General features: G+C 35.4%; 1 protein-coding gene across 5 annotated transcripts; it reads right to left on the reverse strand.

Moving 5' to 3' along the window:
* Window positions 1-1,913: 1,913 nt before the first annotated feature.
* TRA2A (transformer 2 alpha homolog) lies at window positions 1,914-21,051 on the reverse strand. 5 transcript variants are annotated; one of them, XM_043462840.1, is made up of 10 exons: window positions 20,834-21,051; window positions 20,215-20,304; window positions 11,178-11,475; window positions 10,753-10,886; window positions 7,403-7,568; window positions 6,313-6,501; window positions 4,457-4,572; window positions 3,348-3,473; window positions 2,964-3,031; window positions 1,914-2,804 (listed from the first exon to the last, which is right to left on the reverse strand). In XM_043462840.1, exons 5-10 carry the CDS (start codon window positions 7,433-7,435, stop codon window positions 2,794-2,796), a joined length of 543 nt encoding a protein of 180 aa, XP_043318775.1. In that variant the 5' UTR covers window positions 7,436-7,568; window positions 10,753-10,886; window positions 11,178-11,475; window positions 20,215-20,304; window positions 20,834-21,051; the 3' UTR covers window positions 1,914-2,793. The 5 variants fall into 5 exon arrangements, with proteins under 5 accessions (XP_043318775.1, XP_043318773.1, XP_043318776.1 ...); XM_043462838.1 differs by having other exon boundaries at window positions 11,167-11,475; XM_043462841.1 differs by lacking the exon at window positions 11,178-11,475.
* Between the last annotated feature and the right edge of the window lie 81 nt (window positions 21,052-21,132).

The raw sequence follows: 21,132 nt of genomic DNA on the forward strand, positions 1-21,132 counted from the left end.
TTAAACAGATTTATATTAAAAGTGATTCATCTCTTTTTAGGGTCATCATGATTCAGCCTAGACTCCTTCTGTCATATCCCTTTTATACTTCAATTTTAACTTGATGGAAATTTTGGACTGGGAATTTCATCAGTTAGCAGGCTCCACCAATGATTTCCCTGTTAACTCACTCATTTATATATGTATTCATTGGACACTTACTCTACCAGGAATAACAGGTACTGTAACTATTACCTCATTGTTTACAAATGTGTTGACAAAGAGAAACCTGGTAGGCTACAGTCCATGGGGTCGCAAGGGTCGGATGCAACTAAACTATACATAAAATTTACCATTTTTAAGTGCACAGATCTGTAGCATGAGCATGTTCATTGTTACACAACCACCTCCAACTTTTTCGTCTTCTACAACGGAAATTCTATTTAAGTTAAACTCCCTATTCAACCTTTTAGTTGTCCTTTTTTCCTAATTAAAGCGATCAGAGAGCCACATTTGATGCTTTAAAGCTGTCACACTTCAATTACCCATGTGTCCCAGTTTACCTTTGAGGGAAGAGTAGGATTAGGCCCTCTCTTCATTTGAAGAATGAAGAATGAAGTTTTTCCAAGTTTGTCAATTTTGTCCCCAACTCATTGTTAAAGGATGTTGCCAGTTATATTCCCTACATCAAGGAAGTATTCTCTCAAATTTACAAAGCAGTAATTGTAGCAGTTTGATAATCACACCCTGAAAATCTATTCCTGGATTAAATTACCATCAGAGAGATACAACAGTTCCTCCTTTCACTTTCTGTAGTTTTAATTACCTAAGGTTGACCAAATAATCCAAAAATATTAAAATTCCCAGAAGCAATTCGTAAGTTTTAAATTGTAAGCCACTCTGAGTGATAAACTCTTGCACCATCCTGCTTCATCCTTCTTAGGATCTCCAACCATCAGCATCATCATAAATCCATGATCCAGCATCACCTGGAGCACATGATCCTCCTCCTGACATATTACCAGGTCAACTGTAACCTAACAATGCCTTTCATTCACCTAATTCATCACATGGGCACTGAATCATCTCACATTATCGTAAGTTTGAGAATGCACTCATGCACCTTTATTCCAGTATGTATGTGTAATTTTTTTCTGGCCACACTGTATGGTTTGTGGAAATCTTAGTTCCTCCACCCGAGACTGAACTGTGGCCCTGAGCAGTCAGTGGAGTCCTAACCACTGAACTGCCGGGCTATTGTATTCTCTACATACTGTGTCTTTAATCATGTTCAGTATCTCTTTATGTGGCTATTAATTCTCTTCCACATTTTTACTTTTTGATGATACATAAATTTTTAAAGTATTCCTACAGTCAACAAATCAGTGTTCTCATTAGGGGATAACCCCGCTTAAAAGAACAAAAATCCTGTAGGGACCAACAAGAGAGAGCTTTATTCTCTAAGATAGCCCTTAGTGGCAAGTTAGCTTTTTTTTTTGCAAGTTAGCTTTTTAATAAAGATGTCCGAGGTATTTGTATTCCATAGATCTCACTGAGCTAGCATACAGATCATAATAATCTAATTTTATTCCCATTGCTTTGAGGGACAAAACAAAGGAGGCTCATGTTCCTATACTTTTTTATAAAGGTCACCTGAAAAATCATCCACCTCTACATTCAAACAGCTTCCCCTTTCATTACATTACAGTCATTTAAGTGTGTTTTCCCATTAGAATGTGGGCTTCTTGAAGAAATAAACCATGCTCTTTATCTTTTCTTCAACATTGAATACTATCAATATTGATAGTTGACAAAAAAAGGGAGGAAAGAAAAGGGTTTTTCAAGACTGAAGCATCCAAAAGCACTAGGAAAAAGGAAATCCAAGTTAATCCACTTATATTTTCCCACTGTACCACAATAAAGAAAGAGTCCCATTTTCAAATAAATTAACTTTTATTTGAAAGACGACTACTCCCCCCCACTACTTCTAAGAACTCTATACAAACAGCCTGCCTAAACCATTGTCCCAATACCAAAATTTCTAATAGCAATTATATAATTGCTCTAAATAATAAATAATAAGGGCTGTCCTTCACTGATTAAACTTTAATAAATTCAACACAAAAATCACACTATACGTTTTTAAGTTTCAACAAATGTATTTTAAATACAACATGTTTTGCAGGAGTCCACAAGCTTTTCATTTCTAAAAAAAAAAAACGATGTAATTTTTAGGGTTCAAAAATTCTGTTCTTCAAAAGAAATGACCAAGTAAGCATTATTTCTATAGCTTCAAACTTTCTTTTTTTTTTTTTTTAGCTTCAAACTTTCTACACTCAACTATTTGACTGTTCCATGCCACCCCAGACACACTTGACCTGACTGAACTACTACTAACTTCCCCAAAAGAAAGTTAAAAAAGGAGTTTGTAGTAAATGCAGACCTCTAATACAATGTCTAATACAATATCTAACACAAAAGAAGCTTTAAAAAGATCATTTCTTTCCTCATTTTGATAAGCTAGGAGTGAATTTCCCATAAAAGCAAAAAACAAACAAAAAATCATTTACAAAGCATAACACTGGGGGTTCCTTTTTTACTCAAGATGTTTAACTACTCAAAAATGACAATTACATCTTTAAGAATATAATAAAAGGGGTGGAAAATAGCAATACAATTGACAAAGTGTAGATGCTAAAAAAACCAAAGATTCTTTAAGGGTTCTTTTTGAGGAGTAGGAAGGATTAGAAGCTTGGCGAAGTCCAGAATTTAAAAAAGACAAAAAGATGTCCTCAACTGCAACCGCTCTGCTTATTAATAGCGTCCTGGAAAAGAGTTAAAAAAAAAATAAGTCAAATGACAATTACAGTTTCACTTGCCTAATATTTTCCCAACTATTAACAGTCACCATACACCCTAATTTTCTAAAATAAGCCATTAATTACAAATAAGGTTCTCAATGTGACAAGCAAAAGTATACATACTTGGGCTGTAGGATCGAGATCTTGATCGTGATCTGTATCGACTGTAATAAGGAGAAGGTGATCTTCTTCTGTAGGAAATAAAAGATTACTTAGCAAAGCAAATAATCACTACATTGAAGCAGGTAAAAACAAAAATTTCATCATTCAAAATAGTAGCAGATCTAAGATAAGCTATTAATTTTTCAATGCACCAACTATACAAGGTGAGTATTGGCCAATAGAAATACACATGCCTCTTCACTGCAACCACATAGTATCAACACTGGACTGCCAGGGAAGTCCCATATTTCACTCATTTTTATCAATACACATTAAACAAATTCAAAGTGCCAATACTACTATTATCATCTAATTCAGAACAGAAATCATAAGTTGCAACGTTACCTGTACCGGTAATCATAGTCTTCGTATCTGTCGTACCCACGATCATACCCTCGATCATAGTAAGAATCTCGACGTCTGCCACCTCCTCCACCTCCTCCGCCGCCGCCGCCGCCGCCACCACCACTGCTGTAGAAAAAGGTGAAAATTCCACATCAACAGGAATGATTATTTTCTATTATCATTTAATACAAATAGATGCTTAAATAAAATGGAAGAAGGTAAGAGAGAAGTAATAACCCTTTCATGCCAATTACTTCAATGTCTTACTTTGTTGACTCCTATGGTACTCTGCTTAATTATTTATAACATAAATAGCCAGGAATAATTTCACTAAACTCTACAAATTATAAGGCACTTAGAACGCACTATCCAATTCAGTAAGACCTTTTCAATAAAGTGAAAAAAAGCACTGTGCTGAGAAAAAGTACCAAAGTACTAAGACGTATGTTCTATGACCAGTTCAAAAGCAGTTAATAAACCTCAAGAATTTAAAAGTATCCAAGCCTGAACACCAAAGAAAACTAACTACTTTATACTGAAGTCCAGCACTAAATGTTAAGGTCTAGTGTTCAAACGTCTATCAGTGAATTTAAATTCTAAGCCCTCTTTTCCTTGTTGTTTTCCTAACTCTTAATCATATGGACATTATTTTCACTTTAGTTTTCAGTGGGCTCTCCTTGTCAAATCCTTTTTTTCCCCAAGAGGCTTCACATTAAATGAAAGCCTATATTCCTTCTTTCCCTCTCTGGTTTTAATATATTAAAAAACTTTTTCCTATACACAGAGGCTTCCAAGGTCACATAAATACAATGAGAAGTATTTAAAAGCATACTGTATTTTTCTAGTGTTTAATAATTTTTCTATTGTATAGTACAAGAAAAGAACTAGGAATGCACTTCAACTAGTTTTAATTTGTCCCCCTGCTCAAATATACATATAAAAAATTAAAGTGATTCAAAGAACATATATAAATATATATTCACATCAAGTAACTTTCAATTATAATTACAGGGGAAAAAAGTTTTATCTCTTGATTAACCAAAGATGTGCACACATTTCTGGTGGCTTCCTGACTCTTAAAATTCAGCTTAGGAAATTCGAAATCTTACTGAGTTGGTCTGCCCATGTATATGCCTGGTGTTGGTGTGTGTGCTCTCTTGGTGATAGAATAATCCACCCGAATTCTTCTACCATCCAGTTCCATTCCATTTGCCCTTTCCATAGCCTATAAAAGAGAACAGGCACAGAAAGTCATGCATAACTTACCAAGGGGAAACTTTCAAAACTGAAAATCTGGTAAACATTTCTTTCAAGTAAAAACAGCAGGGACTTGACATAGTAATTCCTGCTATATGCCTGTCAATAATAATGAATTTTCAATGTATACAAGAACACTTAACGCAGGCTTGTGTTAAAAGTTATAAAGAAGCACTCACAGAACCTGCAGAATTCTGAGGCTTCAGAATCTAGCTTCAGTCTGAGCAACTCAAAGCACAAAGTGCAATTCAGTGAACAGGTCTAAACTAGTCAAGCCGTTCCTTAAAGAACATACTGCCACCTAGTGAGCTTCAAATACAAAGGAACTTTCTAATCTGCCACCAAGATTATACCTGTGCTCATATTCCCTATCATTCTCCCTTTGGTACTAATACTAATAAAAGCATTAGTAAATCAACCACTTTAACACATTTTAAGAAGCATTTTGGAACTAAGTGAGCTGTCATTTCCGTTTTACCTCATTCAGAAATAAACCTAAGGAGCGGGGGTGTCAAAAGGCAGGGCAAACAAGCTTCGCATTTAAACAAATTTTAATTGTGATATTGTCTGCACTTTTACTTCAGGTCAGATATCCTGGTATTTCTAAATTTACACCTTTATCCTTTAATTGAGAACAGGAAAAAACAAAACACAAATATGCAACAATAAAAAACCACTAGTCTATCAGTATGTCTATCATATAAATCCCTTCAACTGAGAGCATTATTTTGTTAGACTTATCCAGGTTTTTCAACGACACTACCACTGACATTTGGCAGTGGTTAATTCTGGGTTGTCAGGGGCTACCCTATGCATTGTAGGATGTTTAATATCATCCCTGCTTTACTACCAGATGTCAATAGCATCTATTACTGTTGAAAGATATGCTTTTAATATGACTGTTTATACTGTAATCAAACACTATTGATACAAAGAGCAATAATGATCTATACCCAACTACTGTCCCATATAAAATGGTACAAAAAAGACAAGCCAGTACCTTCCATCCTTTAACAAATGAGCTTCAAAAATTCCTTAAAATGGAATTTTCAATTCAATCACCATGAACTTTTGAAGGCAAGCCTACTGCTTCCTCTACAATCCATTACCTAGTACATTAGAACAACACTATTTCAAATCTCTGACACTGACTGGGATCATTCTGTTAGGCCTATTAAGGGCACTAAACAAAAATGAAAAGGTACCAACTCTTTCCATGTATTATTTTTCATTTATAGAACAGAATGATAGATGAATATTTTTTTAAAAATTTTTTTTGGATAGATATTAAGAGAATAGAAAAACAAAGCTCTGTATAGACATGGAGATAATTAGACACAAAAAAATTAAACAGATTAAACCTAAACACAATTTTCAAAAAGTCAATGTAATCACTTGCTTAGAGCACGAATAAGGCTTTTTCAAAAGAGAACACTTAAATACACTTCATCTTTTCCATTTAATTCATACACTACTTCAAAAGGCCAGATTTTACTCAGGATATACTTATATGCATTTTAGCTGGAAAGTGAAACTGAACATTTCAATTTCAACACTAACAGGCAGAGTTTAAGTCATGTCAGAGAATTAAAGAGCACATAATGTTTATGGAACTGGAAATTTATTAATCAACTTTCAAAAGTAACTCAATACTAAATAATGCACATCAGAAAATTTTCAAAGTGACAAATATAACACAAAAAATTACCTCCTTTGAGTCATCTATTCTCTCGAAATAAACAAAAGCAAATCCTCGTGACCGTCCAGTTCGCTGGTCATAAACCACATTGACACCACTCAACGGTCCATATCGAGAAAATACTTCGCGAAGATCTCTCTCTGTTGTGTACAAACTGAGGCCAAACACTCCTAGACAAGTATTGGGATCAGGATTCGCCTGTTGAATAAAGATGTTATTTAAGTTCCAAATTAAAAAAAAACAACAAACATACAGAAACACTTTTGCTTAGGGCACTTCACCCAATACACAAAGTCACTTGGGAAACAAGAATTTAAAAGGAAAAAACCAGATGAGCTGTATTTTACAGTTCACAGTACACACAAGCCTTCTTTAGAATACACTTCAGGTTATAGACTGAATAAAAATGTCCCTAGTCCACTAGTCCAGCAATTTTCAGGACATATACTAAGAATTTATGTTTAGTTTAATGTCTATTTCTAGTTTATTCAAATGTTTTATATCCCTTATAGATCTGTACTCAACCTGACTTCATCTGCAATTGCTGATTAGATTCCCCTCTTCTATTTTCACTCTTTAGCAAGGATATTCTTTTCAGATTTGAAAAATTAATGTGCAGATTTCAAAACACCATTAAATAACAACAGACCCCATCACCGTTAAATACAATCAAACCTCAATGTCACATATCCAAGACTCCATTTCTTTATCAATAATAAGGTAACCTGTCTCACAGAAAGGTTAACTGCATATATTAATGCACTGAGGAACTTTGCATATTGCTCAGTAGAAGTGTTAGCTTGGTATTTCCTTGCTACCCTCTTCCCATGGTAAAACTTTTAATCTCAAGAATATTTTCAAGTTAAGCTTTTTATTTCAATTCCTGCAACATGTTTTCCCCCAAATTTCTTTTAATGACTCCAAAGTCAAGAAAAGAAAATACACTTGAATGCATATAAACAAGATTCATATAGCCAAGGATGTTTCTGGAGTACCACTTCAAAACAGTGCTCTAGCTCTTACAAAAGCAAGGTTTTATACTATGACTAAAGACACAGGAAACACACAAAAAGCTTTCATTAACTTAAAAACCATATACCCTGCTGCCTGTATGTCTTCTCCGGTTAGACATTGGAGAATGACTTCGGCTCCTTCGACGCCGGTATTCTGGTGTGTATGACCTACTTCGAGACCGTCTCCTATGAGAGTGAGAATGGGATCGGGATCGAGTGTAACGTCTATGAGAATGCCTCCTTGACCTCGACCTTTGAGAGAAATAAAATTAGGTAAAGATACTGGAACAAAATGGCTAACGCTGTTAAAAATCAAAAATAAATGGACACCAGCTGAAGCCTCTCTGGACAAAAACAGATTGGTCATTATTTTAATCATCAAATACTTGAAGACATCGCCTACTCACCATATAAGCTGCTTTGTATTAATAACAACATACCACTGAGCCTCATTCCATGTTTGGTTTGAGAGCTCCCTATTTGTAAACTGTCTTTTTGGTATGTGCACAGTAAATTTTTACAAATTTTGTTAGTGATTCATTCGTTTTACTTTAGCTTTCTGCACTTTTGACAATTCCAAGGACCTATAAGTATATCCCTGCTTGTTTTCAGTTTGTTTTAGAGGAAAAAGTATTCTTCCTCTTGTAGACTGTATCTCCTCCTAGTTTCCAGTTAACTTTTTTCAACTTACCTTACAAACATGTTAAGGCTTCACCTTCTTTAAAAAGAAAGATATCAACTAGTACTAGAAAGAAAATTCTTTAATACTCTACAACATGGATAAACCTTGAGGACATTATGCCAAGTGAAATAAACTAGTTATAAGAAGACAAATAATTGTGATTTCACTTAGATGAGATACTTAAGAGCAGTCAAAATCATAGAGACAGAAAGAAAGATGGTGGTTTGTCAGTGGCTGGAAGGGGAGGAGAAGGAGAGTCCTTGTTTAACTCGCAGTTTCAGTTTTACAAGATAAAAAGAATTATGGAGATGGATGGCTGTGATGAGTATACAAAAATATGAATGCATTTAATACCATACTCTTAAAATGGAAAAAAAAGACAAAACAAACCACCAACCACCATCACAATAAAATTGTTTTGATTCTTATTACCTTTCCAGTATAGTCCTATATTCCCTTCATGGTTAAGTATCATTTCCTCTCCAGTCTTTCCTTAGCCTGCTGCTAAGTCACTTCAGTCGTGTCCGACTCTATGCGACCCCATAGATGGCAGCCCACCAGGCTCCGCCGCCCCTGGGATTCTCCAAGCAAGAGTACCGGGGTGAGTTGCCATTGCCTTCTCCGCTGCAATCTAGCACCTGCTAAATTAATTCATCACAACCTAAACTGCCCACCTAACCTAACAGTCCTCATGTTTAATGGTCTTCATTTTTTCAAACCTTCTACAGCATCTCACCAATTTTTCTACTGCTGATTTCTTAGTTCATCTACTGTTTGATTACTTCCAATTACTCACATTCTTTTCATTGCCAAGAAAATAGAATTTCTTATTACTATTCATCTGATTCATCCTTAAACACCCAGACTAGTAGTGATGACAGTCATACAAAATAACTTCTATGAGGCACTCAATAAATGTTATAAATGCTAAGGGCCAGAAAATTTAAACAATAAAGCTGAGAGATTTTACTAGGTAGACACGGTAAAAGTGTTCTAGGAATACCAAGAGCAAAGGTTCCTTGGCAAACAATTCTGAGTCGGAATGAAAACAATAGCATGAATGGCCTACTATCCAAAAGAAATTAATCGTGGGGAGGTGGGGTAGAACAAGAAAAAACTTCGTGTCCATATAGGAACACTGCACAGGGTATTTTCTGTTTTCCTTAGCATTAATTTATAGCTTCAATTTAAAAAATATTAATAAAACTAGTTGTTAATAAAATACCAACTGTTACATTTAAATGTGCCAGTGCTAGGTATGGAGGGCTGACAGTACTATGCCATTTTACATAAGGAACTTGAGCATCTCAGAGGGGCTTGCCAGGTAGTACTAGTGGTGAAGGACACAAGAGACTCAAGAAACAAGGGTTCATTCCCTGGGTCTGGAAGACCCCCTGGAGGAGGAAATGGCAACCCACTCTGGTATTCTTGCCTGGAGTATCCCAGGGGCAGCGGAGCCTGGTGGGCTACAGTCCACAGGGTTGCCAAGAGTCAGACACGACTGAAATGATTTAGCATGCACCCACAAGCATCTAAGAATTTGGTATCCACAGGAGAACCAATCCCCGCCCCACCACAACAGATACTGAAGGAGGACTAAAGTAATGAAAAGTGACACGAGTACCTATCCTTTCTTTAAGTTAGACAGTGATAAATATCATGAAAAAATTAGGAGTAAGGGAATAGAGTGTGTACACTGGTATTTAATGTTCTCCAGTGATACAGGAGCACAAAACTGAATCAAGTGATGATTTGAGAATATCATGAAGGAAGAATATTCTAGGCTGAAAGTACCAACCACAGAAGTCCTAAAATGAAAATACGCTCACTTCTGTTTCCACACCAGAATTCTACGGAGCGCAATTCTGCACATGTGGATTCAGTTAAATATGTAGAGTGGTTAACAAATCAAGCACTAGGCTGGATCCTGGATACAACAGAGAAAAAGAACTAACTGTAGATTACAAGAAAAATACAGCCTTTGATTCTTGTTTCATGTCCCCTTGCAAGCATACTCTATTCAGAGACATAAATTATGTCTTTTAACAATGACTTATCAAAATAACTGTCCAGATTTCTTTTAAGTGTTCCTCCCACCGCTCCACAACAGTACACCTGAGGTGTCTGAAACAGTGAACCCTGCAATGGCTCACTAGTCGTTGCTGTAATCAGGGGAAGCGGCTGGAACGCTGAATCACTCCAGCACCACTTTCCAACAATTCTATCTCATCAGAGGATCAGAGTTCCACCCTGGACCTAATGGGTCAAAATCTTCAGTTAAAGAATGTAGCTGTAATGTGAAACTTGAAAAAGCTTCTCAAATCATTCTGATAACCAGTACAATGTACATATATCAACCTTTTCTGAATTAAATTTTATGCCAAGTCTCCAATGGAGAAAATTATCCTTTTGTTGTGCAAATATCACTGAAATAAAATCAAACAATAACCCTCAAATGCTAAGCACATTTAAATCAATCAACACATATTTAATTTGTATTAATAGTGAGTAATAGCTCTAGATTAATAGGGCTAACAAAAGATTCTACCTTATCTAAGTCTTTGTATCTGTAACATACCATTGATTTCTAAACTCCATTGTTCAAAAAAAAAACAAACAAACACACCTCATGATTTTGAGTGAAATTTCCAGAAAAAAATGCAACAAAAAATGATGGATTTGGTAAAAACCATTGCCCAGAAAAATCCAAGAAAAGCATTTTAAACATACTCACGTATTATTTTAAACACTTACCTGGATTTTGATCTTGATCGAGAATGGGATTCAGAGTGTTTGGAAACCCTTGACGGACTACGAGATCCTGACCTGCTCTCCGATTTTACACGAGCAGGAGTTCCCGTTGGAGATTTTGACTGAGAGCGAGACTCCTAACAAAGAAGACAGTATTACAAATGGCACTGGTCACATAGATGCCTAACACCTAACATTTAAAGTACCGTAATTATTTATATTGATTGCTCCTGAAAAACAAATGGTTAGGCAACACCCTCCAGAAAAAATTTCAGCTCATTAATAACCCATTGTTAATACTGCTAACTGTCCTCAATAATTCCCTACTTGCACCAGATCACCAATTCTCTATTAACTAAGTAATCATGCAAATTCATCTACAACTTGATCATACAGACACTGGAACATAAACCATACATTTACTTAACCTAGGACCCATTCATTCTTCCAGATTCTTTTAATTCTACTTCACTCTTGCTTTCTACTTCTCTTCATTCTTCATTGAGTTTTTCATTTTTCATACTTCGTGTATTCTTCCCCAAAACAATTCAAAATAGCCTTAAAAAAAATATTCAAGGGCTTCTATCTGACCAATCTTCTGTTCAATTTTTTCCCCCATTCAATTTTAATTTTCTGATCTTTAATACTTTTCATTAGCCTTCTTTTATCTTGATTTATCTTCCACATTCTTGGAAAAAACTCTTCAATTTCTTCACGAACATTAACCTTAATGGAAAAAGAACATTTAGTATATTTAAGCACGTGGGGATTATAAAACTCTGCTGGAGTTCAGAATGTTATCTACCAAATGGAAAAGCCAGCAGGTAAAGTGCAAATAACTAGTTTATTAAAAAAACAATTTTATAATCTTTAAAATTGTTCAAAACTCTAGTTTTCTAACAATTAAAGAGAATTTACTGAATTTCTCTGAATGTTTTTTACCATACTGTTCACCCTCCTCCCCTTTCAAGTTTCATCCTAGTTCCTAAAATGTGAGCAGTTTTAATATAAATACTTAATTCAAGCATAACTCTAACATTAACTGTAACCCCCCCCCCATACCTATGTCTTAAGTTTTCACTAATTTATAACCTGAAGATTCCCAATGATCTCAAAATAAGCTTTCCCTAAGCCAGGCTAAGATACCAAGATATAGTTAAAGCAAAGCATCACAGGCTGGAGTATCTGTACATACCTATCTAAACTCAACTATTATAGGACACATGCTGAGGTTCAGAGAAGTAAAACACAATTAGTAAAATTACTAACATTTCCTGATTGTTTGACCACTATCTTTGCTTACTCTGACTTAACCAGAAAGATACAATCTAAAATAAAACAAGCACACTGAAAAAAAAAAAGGGGGGGGGGTGGTGGTGGAAGATATATGAAATTTAAAAATTTTCCCCTTTGCCTTTTAAGTTTCTAGAAGTTGTATATTTTTGCAACAGAGCCATTTTAAAAATTCTATTTTATCCAATGAAGTATCATAATGTACCCTACAAAATTAGTATCATGGTCTTTATTGTTTATCCTACCTTTTTCATAGTTTTTGCATATTTTATATAGTTATGCATATTTATATTCCCTTGAGTGACAATATCATTTATCAGAAAACTGACTGGCTTCTTAAAAAATTGGATATAAATCAAAACTTTCCAAGTCAAATAATTTAAAACTTATTAGAAGCCTGTTTTTAAAATTTTGATAGATATATGAAGAACTTATGATCAAGGCAGGATGGACAGTTTGGTTTCTCTGTCCATTTAACCCTTGATTATTAGTGAAAACAAACCCATTTTCCACCAATTTTCATTTATGTCATTAAGATTATCACCCAACTTCCTTGAAGTTTTCCTTCAGGCTTAATGTCAAAGACTTATTTTTCCAAAAACGGTACTATTGATGCTGCCAGGCCTTTTTTTTTTTTTCCCCAGATGAAAACAAACTGAAATAGATAGCTACCCTTCGGTTCAACATCCACCTTTTCCATTTATTTACCTACAGAAAGTCTTTCACCACATCTCAGATACTTTCTAAATTTCTGGACAGATGCCTGGAACAGGCATAGCAGTTTAGGTTTTTTCATTCACTGAAACTGTAAAAGCAGCATATTCAGGACTAAAAACAAAAGTATGGCCACTCATTTGTAATTGAAGTCTCATAGGCCAGTTCATTACCTATATTTCATTAGGTAAAAATATACCTCCCCCCCCTTTTGGCTTTCCCTTATATAAACAGATCTCTTGGTATAAATCTACAAACATCACTACAGCCCTTGTTATTTACACAAAAAACTTTGTGTTCTGTGTGCTCTGATACTCTTAAAACCTTTCATTTTTAAGACAGAAGTAAAAAGTTTATATACTAAAGACTTCTATCATAAAAACAATAGTAGAAAATTATTCAATAGTGCTGAATGTAACCACTTTTTAGGTATTAATGTTAACAAGGTAACTCGGTAACAATTTAAATTTTAAATCTCATTTCTGGCATAGCAACCCATTGGAAAATGTATAATTTTCCTTTTAGTTTGTTAACAAAAGCTAAGATATGACAGAGTATCTTTTGCTTTTTATTATCTAAGGTGTCACAAATACCTAACCTCTGTTACCTACCTTTCAATTTTTATATCAGGGAAACCTCAAACTGTATCTATTTTTTCATGGAATCATTCAAGGTTAAGAAAGAGTGCTCATAACCCCCCCTTTAACTTACAAAGATGTCAGTCATTTTAACTTCCAAAAACAATTTAGAGACATCTAGCTAAAAAGGTAAATCAACAACTGTCAGTAAACTTAAACTAAAAAATAAAACTACAGAGCATAAAAAACTTTTACTCTTCACTGTGCATTAGAAATAAGACTATAATAAGTCCTTTGTGGACAAATATTAATTATTCTTTTCCATCTTTGACTATCTTCATTATGAAATGGTAATATCAACTTTCCCCAAAGAAATTCATACAACTATTCAGAATTTGGAAAAGGAATTAAAATTGCAAAGAGAAAAATAAACACTGAGAAGGGTGTTATCTGTCTCATTTCACTAGAGACTACATAACCTACTCTTAAATCTGTCAAAAGTTCTGCAAATTCCTAAGTAACTTGCATCTGGACCCACCAACCAATATAGTGCCTACTTGAAATGGGCAGATTTATGACAACCAAATCATATCACAAAGTTTAATAGAAATATATCTTAAGTAGGCTTCTAGTCTACCTTACCTACTATAAACCAGGAGCTGGGCAGAAAGTTCTCACAGAACAACCTGCTTAAATAGTGTTTTTTTTTTTTAACTATTCTTTATTAACAAGAGGCCTCTAGTGGTAGCTGAAGTACACAGCCAAAAATAAGAAGGAGCTAACGACAATTACTAAGAAATTACTATGGTGTATCCCATACAAGCAGTGTAAGAACTGTCTATGTATAAATATACCATGACCATGTACTCAATCTAATAATTATCTATGTGTAAAAATATTACAACCATGTACTACTTTTTAATCAGGAAAAAGGTTTAAACATGCACATGTAGTTGCAGAACATGAACAAATCCTACAGCAAATAACTACTGTCTTTTAATACAGCTAGTATATTATAGATAGAAAACAAATTCCAACCATATGTATGCTTAATACTTAAAGCCCATTAAAATAAACCAATAAAAATGTTACACTATAACCCATTCTAATATTATGGCAAGGCAAATTCCAAGGCAAATGCCAAGTAACAGTGCCAAGTTTACAGAAGTTCAAGTCTATATGAATATAGTCTAAGTTTTTAAAACAGATTCTCAAAATGTATTTCTCTACTACTTTGTAAAATTGAGAGCTTTCACAGAAACATACTAGTGCATTTAGGTGGACTATACGTGGGGGTGGGAGGGATTTAAATTACCCAAATAACTTATATTTATTGTACTAAGAACTTCATTCTTTAGGACTTGTGGACAACAGTCTGTGTTTATGCAATTCATGTATTTCCGTCTTTCAGTTTATAGCAGTTCTGCTTCCTTCCTTTTGAGTATTAAGCTGTTTCTTTTATAGATCCTTAAGCTTATAAAAGAAATATTTTCACTATTTTTAATCCATAACTAGTATTAAAGCAATTTCTTAAAAAGAAAATACCAACTGCTCAAAATATTAGCTATTTTTAAATAATTTACCTTCTTTTAAAGTCCAGTATGCTGCATTCTAAGTGAGATTAAAGTGGTTTTTGTATCTACAAAGGCTCACAGATATTCTAACTTGTATGTCTTTATAGTCTCTAAAGTTTGGGATAATTTTGGCAAGGTGTTAGACAAATTATTAAAGAACTGGCAGTTAAATTTAAACTCATGTCACACTGTGAAATTACCTGTAAAATTTACAAATCTTCCGTACAAATTTTATTTATTTAGCCATGCCATGTGGCTTGCGGGATCTTAGTTCCCTGACCAGGGATCAAACCCTTGATCCCTGTGAAACATGGATTCCTAACCACTGGACCACCAGGAAATTTCCTTCTGTACAAACTTTAAACGTGGTTCATAAACCAATCAGCTTATACGCTATGATCAGTTGTCCAAAAAGCTAGTGTGTAAGCAGCAACTTCAAAGGTATAGAAAATAAATGTAAAAGGACTAAAGTAGTTTAGCTATATTAAAACAAATCACTAAGAACCCATTCCAGAATTTCCTAGTTATGTTCTCATCTTTTAGTGTTACGGAGTATTTACAAATCTTCAGGAAGACTACAGGGCCTTAGTTTCAAGGAAAAAACTTAACTTTTCTTCTGCCTCAGACTGTTCAGGTCTAGTCTCTCACACTTGGTAAAAATCATGAGACAATAAAGATTATACAGAACTACATTATGGCAGTAACTTGAAGGAAGGAGGGGAAACCACATTTTCTTTCATTATTTCCTTCTCAATTTTTTTCTTTTTACAGTGTTTACTGATTTCCCATCCAATCATTACCATTTTCTCATCTTCACTTCTATCCTACTAAACTGGTTACGATGTGTGAATAGTAAGTATTAACTGACTCAGCTTGAGGATATATACCTTTTATACCCAAAGGGGAGGGGTCTCAGTGTTAGTTACATGATGACCTACATGATGACCGAGCACCCACTGATGCTATCAAGAGGTTTTCACAGTATTTACAAGCTCTAAAAAACTTATGCTGATTACTCAAGGCCATTTTTACACTTGTATACTACACACTATACCATAAGGACATAACTTCAGTTCATTTACAAAATTAAGTCCATAAACAAAGTTTATCTGTATTTTAAAAAATGACTCTCATCTCTAAATATTAAAATCCCTTGATAGTCTTTCAGATCCCAAGACTCTTTATACTCGTTTTTTGGAATGGTACAAATTATAAGAAGTATCTATGGCAAATCTGTAAAAGTACAGTTAGGCATCCTGGGTACAACTGGTTGTACTGTTCCTTTTAAAAATTCCACCTTCTGCTTAGATTGTGCAAATGAGCACCCTTCAGTGAAAGAATCTCAAATATTAAAATTTGAATGTTAAAACATGTCCTTAAATTTTACAAATTCTCTGCTTAAATAAATGGATGGGGAGAACAAAAAAGTATTAAAATTGGATACATATTACTTCAGAAAAAAAAATTTAACTCAAGAGACACAGACTATTCCCTAAGTTAAATAAATACTCCTACTAAAAGAATGGAAGCCTTACTACTCTTTTGCAACAGGTTGATGTGATGAGATATGTAAAATTAAATTGCTGAAGAAGTTAGACTGAAGTTTTTTTTTTATTTAAACCTAAACTGTTAACGGTTTTTTTTAACGTTCTTATCTATAAAATAGGATTTCAACTTTATTTGTATTCATTAAAAAAAAAAGAAAAAAAAAGACAAGAGGGTTTTTTTTTAAAAAGAAACTAGTGGCCAAGCTGGGTTTTTAACGGCACAATCACCCTTATTATTACAAAACAGGTTTCAAATAAGAAAAAAACAAAAACACCTTCCCCTATTTTTTATATTCTTTAACAAAATATCTTAACACACACAAATTTGAATTCCAAATTGGTAGATGAATTTATGTTTTGCTCTTCACTTTTATTATCCAGTTAATCATCTCATATATTAAGAATGGGAATCCTAGGGTCTTTAAAATATCCCAGCTACTCAAGAAGCCAGAACAAGCTCTCAAAACAGGATGCCAGAATAAGTAGTATCCTTCCTCTTCAGCAATTTTACTAAGTATACACAATCATGGAATTATAAGATAGACTCCTTCATGATAAAGAATCCTTAACCTAGATTAAAAACTCAGGACCACTGTTTAAAAAAAAAAATTGGGACTCAATGTTTTTCTAAGTTTCATTTAAAAAAAAATTAGGGAAAAAAAATTAGGGGTAGAGGGGAATAAGTAAAATAACAAGAAAATATTAATTTCTATTCCCCTTAATTTCTATCAAGGATACTAGAATTTTTTGAGATTGAAATTCTAATTTTAGTTGAAGTCGTACACAGCAAACTATTCGTTATTTTTATGAATATGACATGCAAAGAAAGTCAGCTCAAGTGCCAATCTCACTCCTAACTCCAAATAAAGATAATCTCACTTAAAATTCTGTTAACTTGATGCACATGTCAAGCAAACTGCTTAAATGGACTTATTTTAATAAGTATTGCTATTCTTCTGGATCCCTTGAAATTGTCTTGCTCATTCTTTACATCCCACTGCTGTCCAGTTTAGATCAGATTTTTCACAAGCTCCTTCCTTAAATATTTTAAGTGTGCCCTGCTGCTCTTCCTATGCTATTTTCTGTTCTTTGCTAAAATTCCTTTCATTATGCTACTCTCAGAATTAAGAATCTATCAATGGCTCCTTACCACATATTGGATTAAGTCCAAATTCCTAAATCTAGAATTCAAACTCCTCCACTATCTGACTACACAGTCAAGCCTATGTAGTCTAGCAACCTCCTCATTGTCTCATTTTTACAATCAATATTCGTATTTCCCTTATCATAATATGCAATGTTAAGTCTTACATACTAAATAAAACTTTTCCTTTCCTCTGGGTTCACAAAATCATTCAACTTCATTTTCTGAATTTATTAATTCTATCATACAGTACTTGATTATATTTTTTGTTTTTTATATTCTTTTACCCAGATTTGAGCTATCAGTTATCACAAATCAGACTCCAAATTCTCTCTTTCGACAACATCTGGTCTTTACAAAAAAGGTAACAGATGCTTAATACTTTCAAAGGGAATATGATTGATTAACTGCTAGGATGACTTAACAAAAATTCGGCAAATTTTATTTTCCTTCCTAAAGCTCTTTTATGTTTTAGGAAACTCAAGAGGTAATTATCTATAATGGAAAATTAAGTTCTTGTAATTGTTCTTAGCAAACTCCATTAACAGCTCTGAGACACTGACATGGAGTGTGCTCTTTTAAGAAAAGTAATCAAAATATATACATAGCATATTTCATGCATGCAGTGAGCAATGGATTGGGACTTGCAAATCTCAGATTCCTGGCTGCATTGTCTTTTGCGTATCTGTTTTTAATTTCTAAAATGGTAAGAGTTCTCCAGCCATTGTAAATTAGAAAATATGTCAAAGATGGTGAGGGGGGACTGTAAAACGCTATAAAAGTAGGAACTATTAGTATCAATCCTCTTTCTTTAATATGTTCCAAAGTTTCCATAGAGTCACTCTCTAATTTTAAATCTTTTCAATAAGATATGGTTAACATATGTTGTTTATTCCTTACATAAACGAAATGAAATTTGAACACTGACCTATTGACATTTTCTTTGTTTTAATAAAAAAGTTTGAAGTATAACAACTACTTAAAACATTTCAGAAACACCATTTAAAAATCCTTTTCTGAGACTCTCTAAAACGTTATTACCTTTACGTACAAAGATAACACAACAATTGTATTTTATAAAACCAAGGTCACTATAGTTTAAAAACTAAAAGCACTGCTGAATATGAAACTGCTTTAAGAGAACAAAAAAAAGTATATCATCAGAAAACTGTCTCCCAGTCTTCTAATTCTTCTTCCAATTATGAACAATTACCTCAACCTACCAAAAAAACACAAAAAAACAAAAGGTAACTGGTGAACGTACTGAGTTTATTAACTTGGGTATCAGATGTAAAAAATTATTTCCTATGACCATGAACACTGTAAAAGAGGAGGAGAAGGTAAAAATGCCTTTTCCTATTAAAATATATAGTTAATGCCTACATGCATTTTAGCTTAAAATTGGGTAGGAATCTCACATATATTACTTTCTTAGCTGGGTAAGGTAACAATTACCTAGAACTTGTCAAATTTCTCAATTTGATGACCCTCCCCCCGAAAAAAGGTAAGACCTCAAAGGAAAATAAGGTCCCCAAAGTAGTTCTCTTCAATTCCCCACAAACCAAAACAAACATTAACTCCCCAAAATTGTACTTAAGTTACTGACAGTAAAATTTCTTCCCATTAATAGCTAACATTTTCAAAACAAGCAGCAGCTTACAACTACCTATTATCAAGCATTACACGATTTTTTAAAAAGTTTTCTTGGGACCATCAATACCTCACCCTAAAAAATGAGCAGGTAATTCATTGATATCTACAGGCTTTAGATTTTAATTGAGAAAACCAATCTTAAAGGCATTCAAGATAGCTTTTTTGTCTTAACCTCAAAAAGAACAAAAGTCTAAATTGACCTTCTTCTGGTTTAACCGTCTGTTTCCAGATGCTTATGAGCGTCTAAAAAAAGACAAAACTCATTCCTTCCAGCACACACCTAAAGTGTTTTTGATTTGTTTCCCCTAGTGACCAGAATGCCAACACAGGAGCCAGAAAATGCAGCCTGGGGATTGTTTTCTTTACAGGGCTTTACACTAACTCACTTCCATCAATTTTCACTAGAGGGTAACTTCCGAAATATAACCCAATCACTGCTAAACATCCTAGTATCTTTAAGCTGAGGATAAGGTTATCTTTGTGATGTTTATACTCATCACACCCAAAATAATGAAAAACTTCGAGCCCTCTTTGCTGGAGGATGGGTCGAGAAGAGAAATGGGGGAGAGAGGGGCTGGAATTTTCAGGTAACCTTTTTGAGTTAAGAGAATAGCACACACTATTGTAAAAATATTGAGCAATGAAATTTGTTCAGTTATGTAAGATTAAGACAGAAGAATCCTTTTTGTTTTTTACCGTAAAAACCTGTAAAGGAGTGGTGAGTGTTTGGGTTAAAGGTCATAGGAGGAAAAGCATTGGAAGTTGAGATATAAAGAAGAAAGAAAAAAAAAAAAGCCCAACATTAAGGAATTAGAAAAATAAGGCGTTATAGCATTTCCACATTCATGTTGAAGTGAAAAGAAAGCAGAAGGGACATTAAAGGAGAAGGGCTCCTTGCGTAGTTTTCCCCTCACAGCTCTCGTCTTAAGAACGCTTAAGGGTCGGTGCGGTCGTTCACTAACCACTTCATTAGGCTCGTCCCACCTTCAACCTCAAGGCTTTCGCCTTTATAGACGCAACGCTGCCGGTTCCAACAGAGACGCGGCCGCTCACTGCAATAGAGAGCCAAGGAGACACAGGCCCCAGCTAGTCCCGCGCCAGCTTCTCCCCGCCCGGACAGCAGCCCCGCGCACTTTCGACCCCGAGACCCTCTACGATGCTCGGGGTCGCCAGAAACGCCACCGCAGGAAGCACCTACCACTATCCGGCCGGAGGGGAACTCCCTGCCGTCTCCTCCCGCCCCACCGCGACGGGGACCCACACCTTTGAACAGCGATAAGGAAGCCTCGGGGTGGGAAGAAGGCAAGGTGCCCCGCGGGGCGGGTGGGAATCGAACCCAGGAGTCCGGCTATCAGTCAGTCTCCAAAAAAGGGGGGAGAGGGGGTGATCCGTGGTATTTGGGGCAAGAGTGTAACCCAGAAGCCATCTTGGGATGTGAAGAAGCGACCTCGATGGCTCCAGAGGCTGCTCCCAGCGGGCCCCCGCAAGACTCCCCGCAACCCCGCCCCACCGCGCTCGTCCCCGCGAAACCCCGAGCATCGGGGCGGCCGCCGAAGACGGCTCCCGCGGCTTTGTACTCACTCTGCCCTCGAAGTTGTTCTCCTCTACATCACTCATGTCGGCCAGGCGCTCCCCAGAACTAAATAAGAGACAAGTCTCGGCTTGAGGGCCGATGGCCTAATCAACCCGCTGACTGGACCGTGGGGAGGAGGAAAGAGTCGGCAACAACGGCCGCTCCACTCCACTCCCACTCGGTCGCAGGCTCCGGCAAAATGGCGCCGGCACCGCCAGAAACCTTCTGGCCTCTCTAGTGTACGACGTAGGGGGCGGAGCGCCTCTGTGATGTCAAGAGGCCCCGCCCCCAAGGAGGCTTTGTGGTG

Source organism: Cervus canadensis, chromosome 3, assembly GCF_019320065.1.
Source record: "Cervus canadensis isolate Bull #8, Minnesota chromosome 3, ASM1932006v1, whole genome shotgun sequence".
In the NCBI taxonomy this organism is placed as follows: domain Eukaryota; kingdom Metazoa; phylum Chordata; class Mammalia; order Artiodactyla; family Cervidae; genus Cervus; species Cervus canadensis.

Excerpts from the sequence above, each read along its gene's own strand:
- TRA2A (XM_043462836.1), bottom strand. The coding sequence starts at position 20,869 with ATGAGTGATGTAGAGGAGAACAACTTCGAGGGCAGA. Across the intron at positions 6,502-7,402 it reads GAAGACATACAGGCAGCAGG|GCGAATCCTGATCCCAATAC; the intron begins GTATATGGTTTT and ends TTTATTCAACAG. Across the intron at positions 4,573-6,312 it reads GAATAGATGACTCAAAGGAG|GCTATGGAAAGGGCAAATGG; the intron begins GTAATTTTTTGT and ends TCTCTTTTATAG.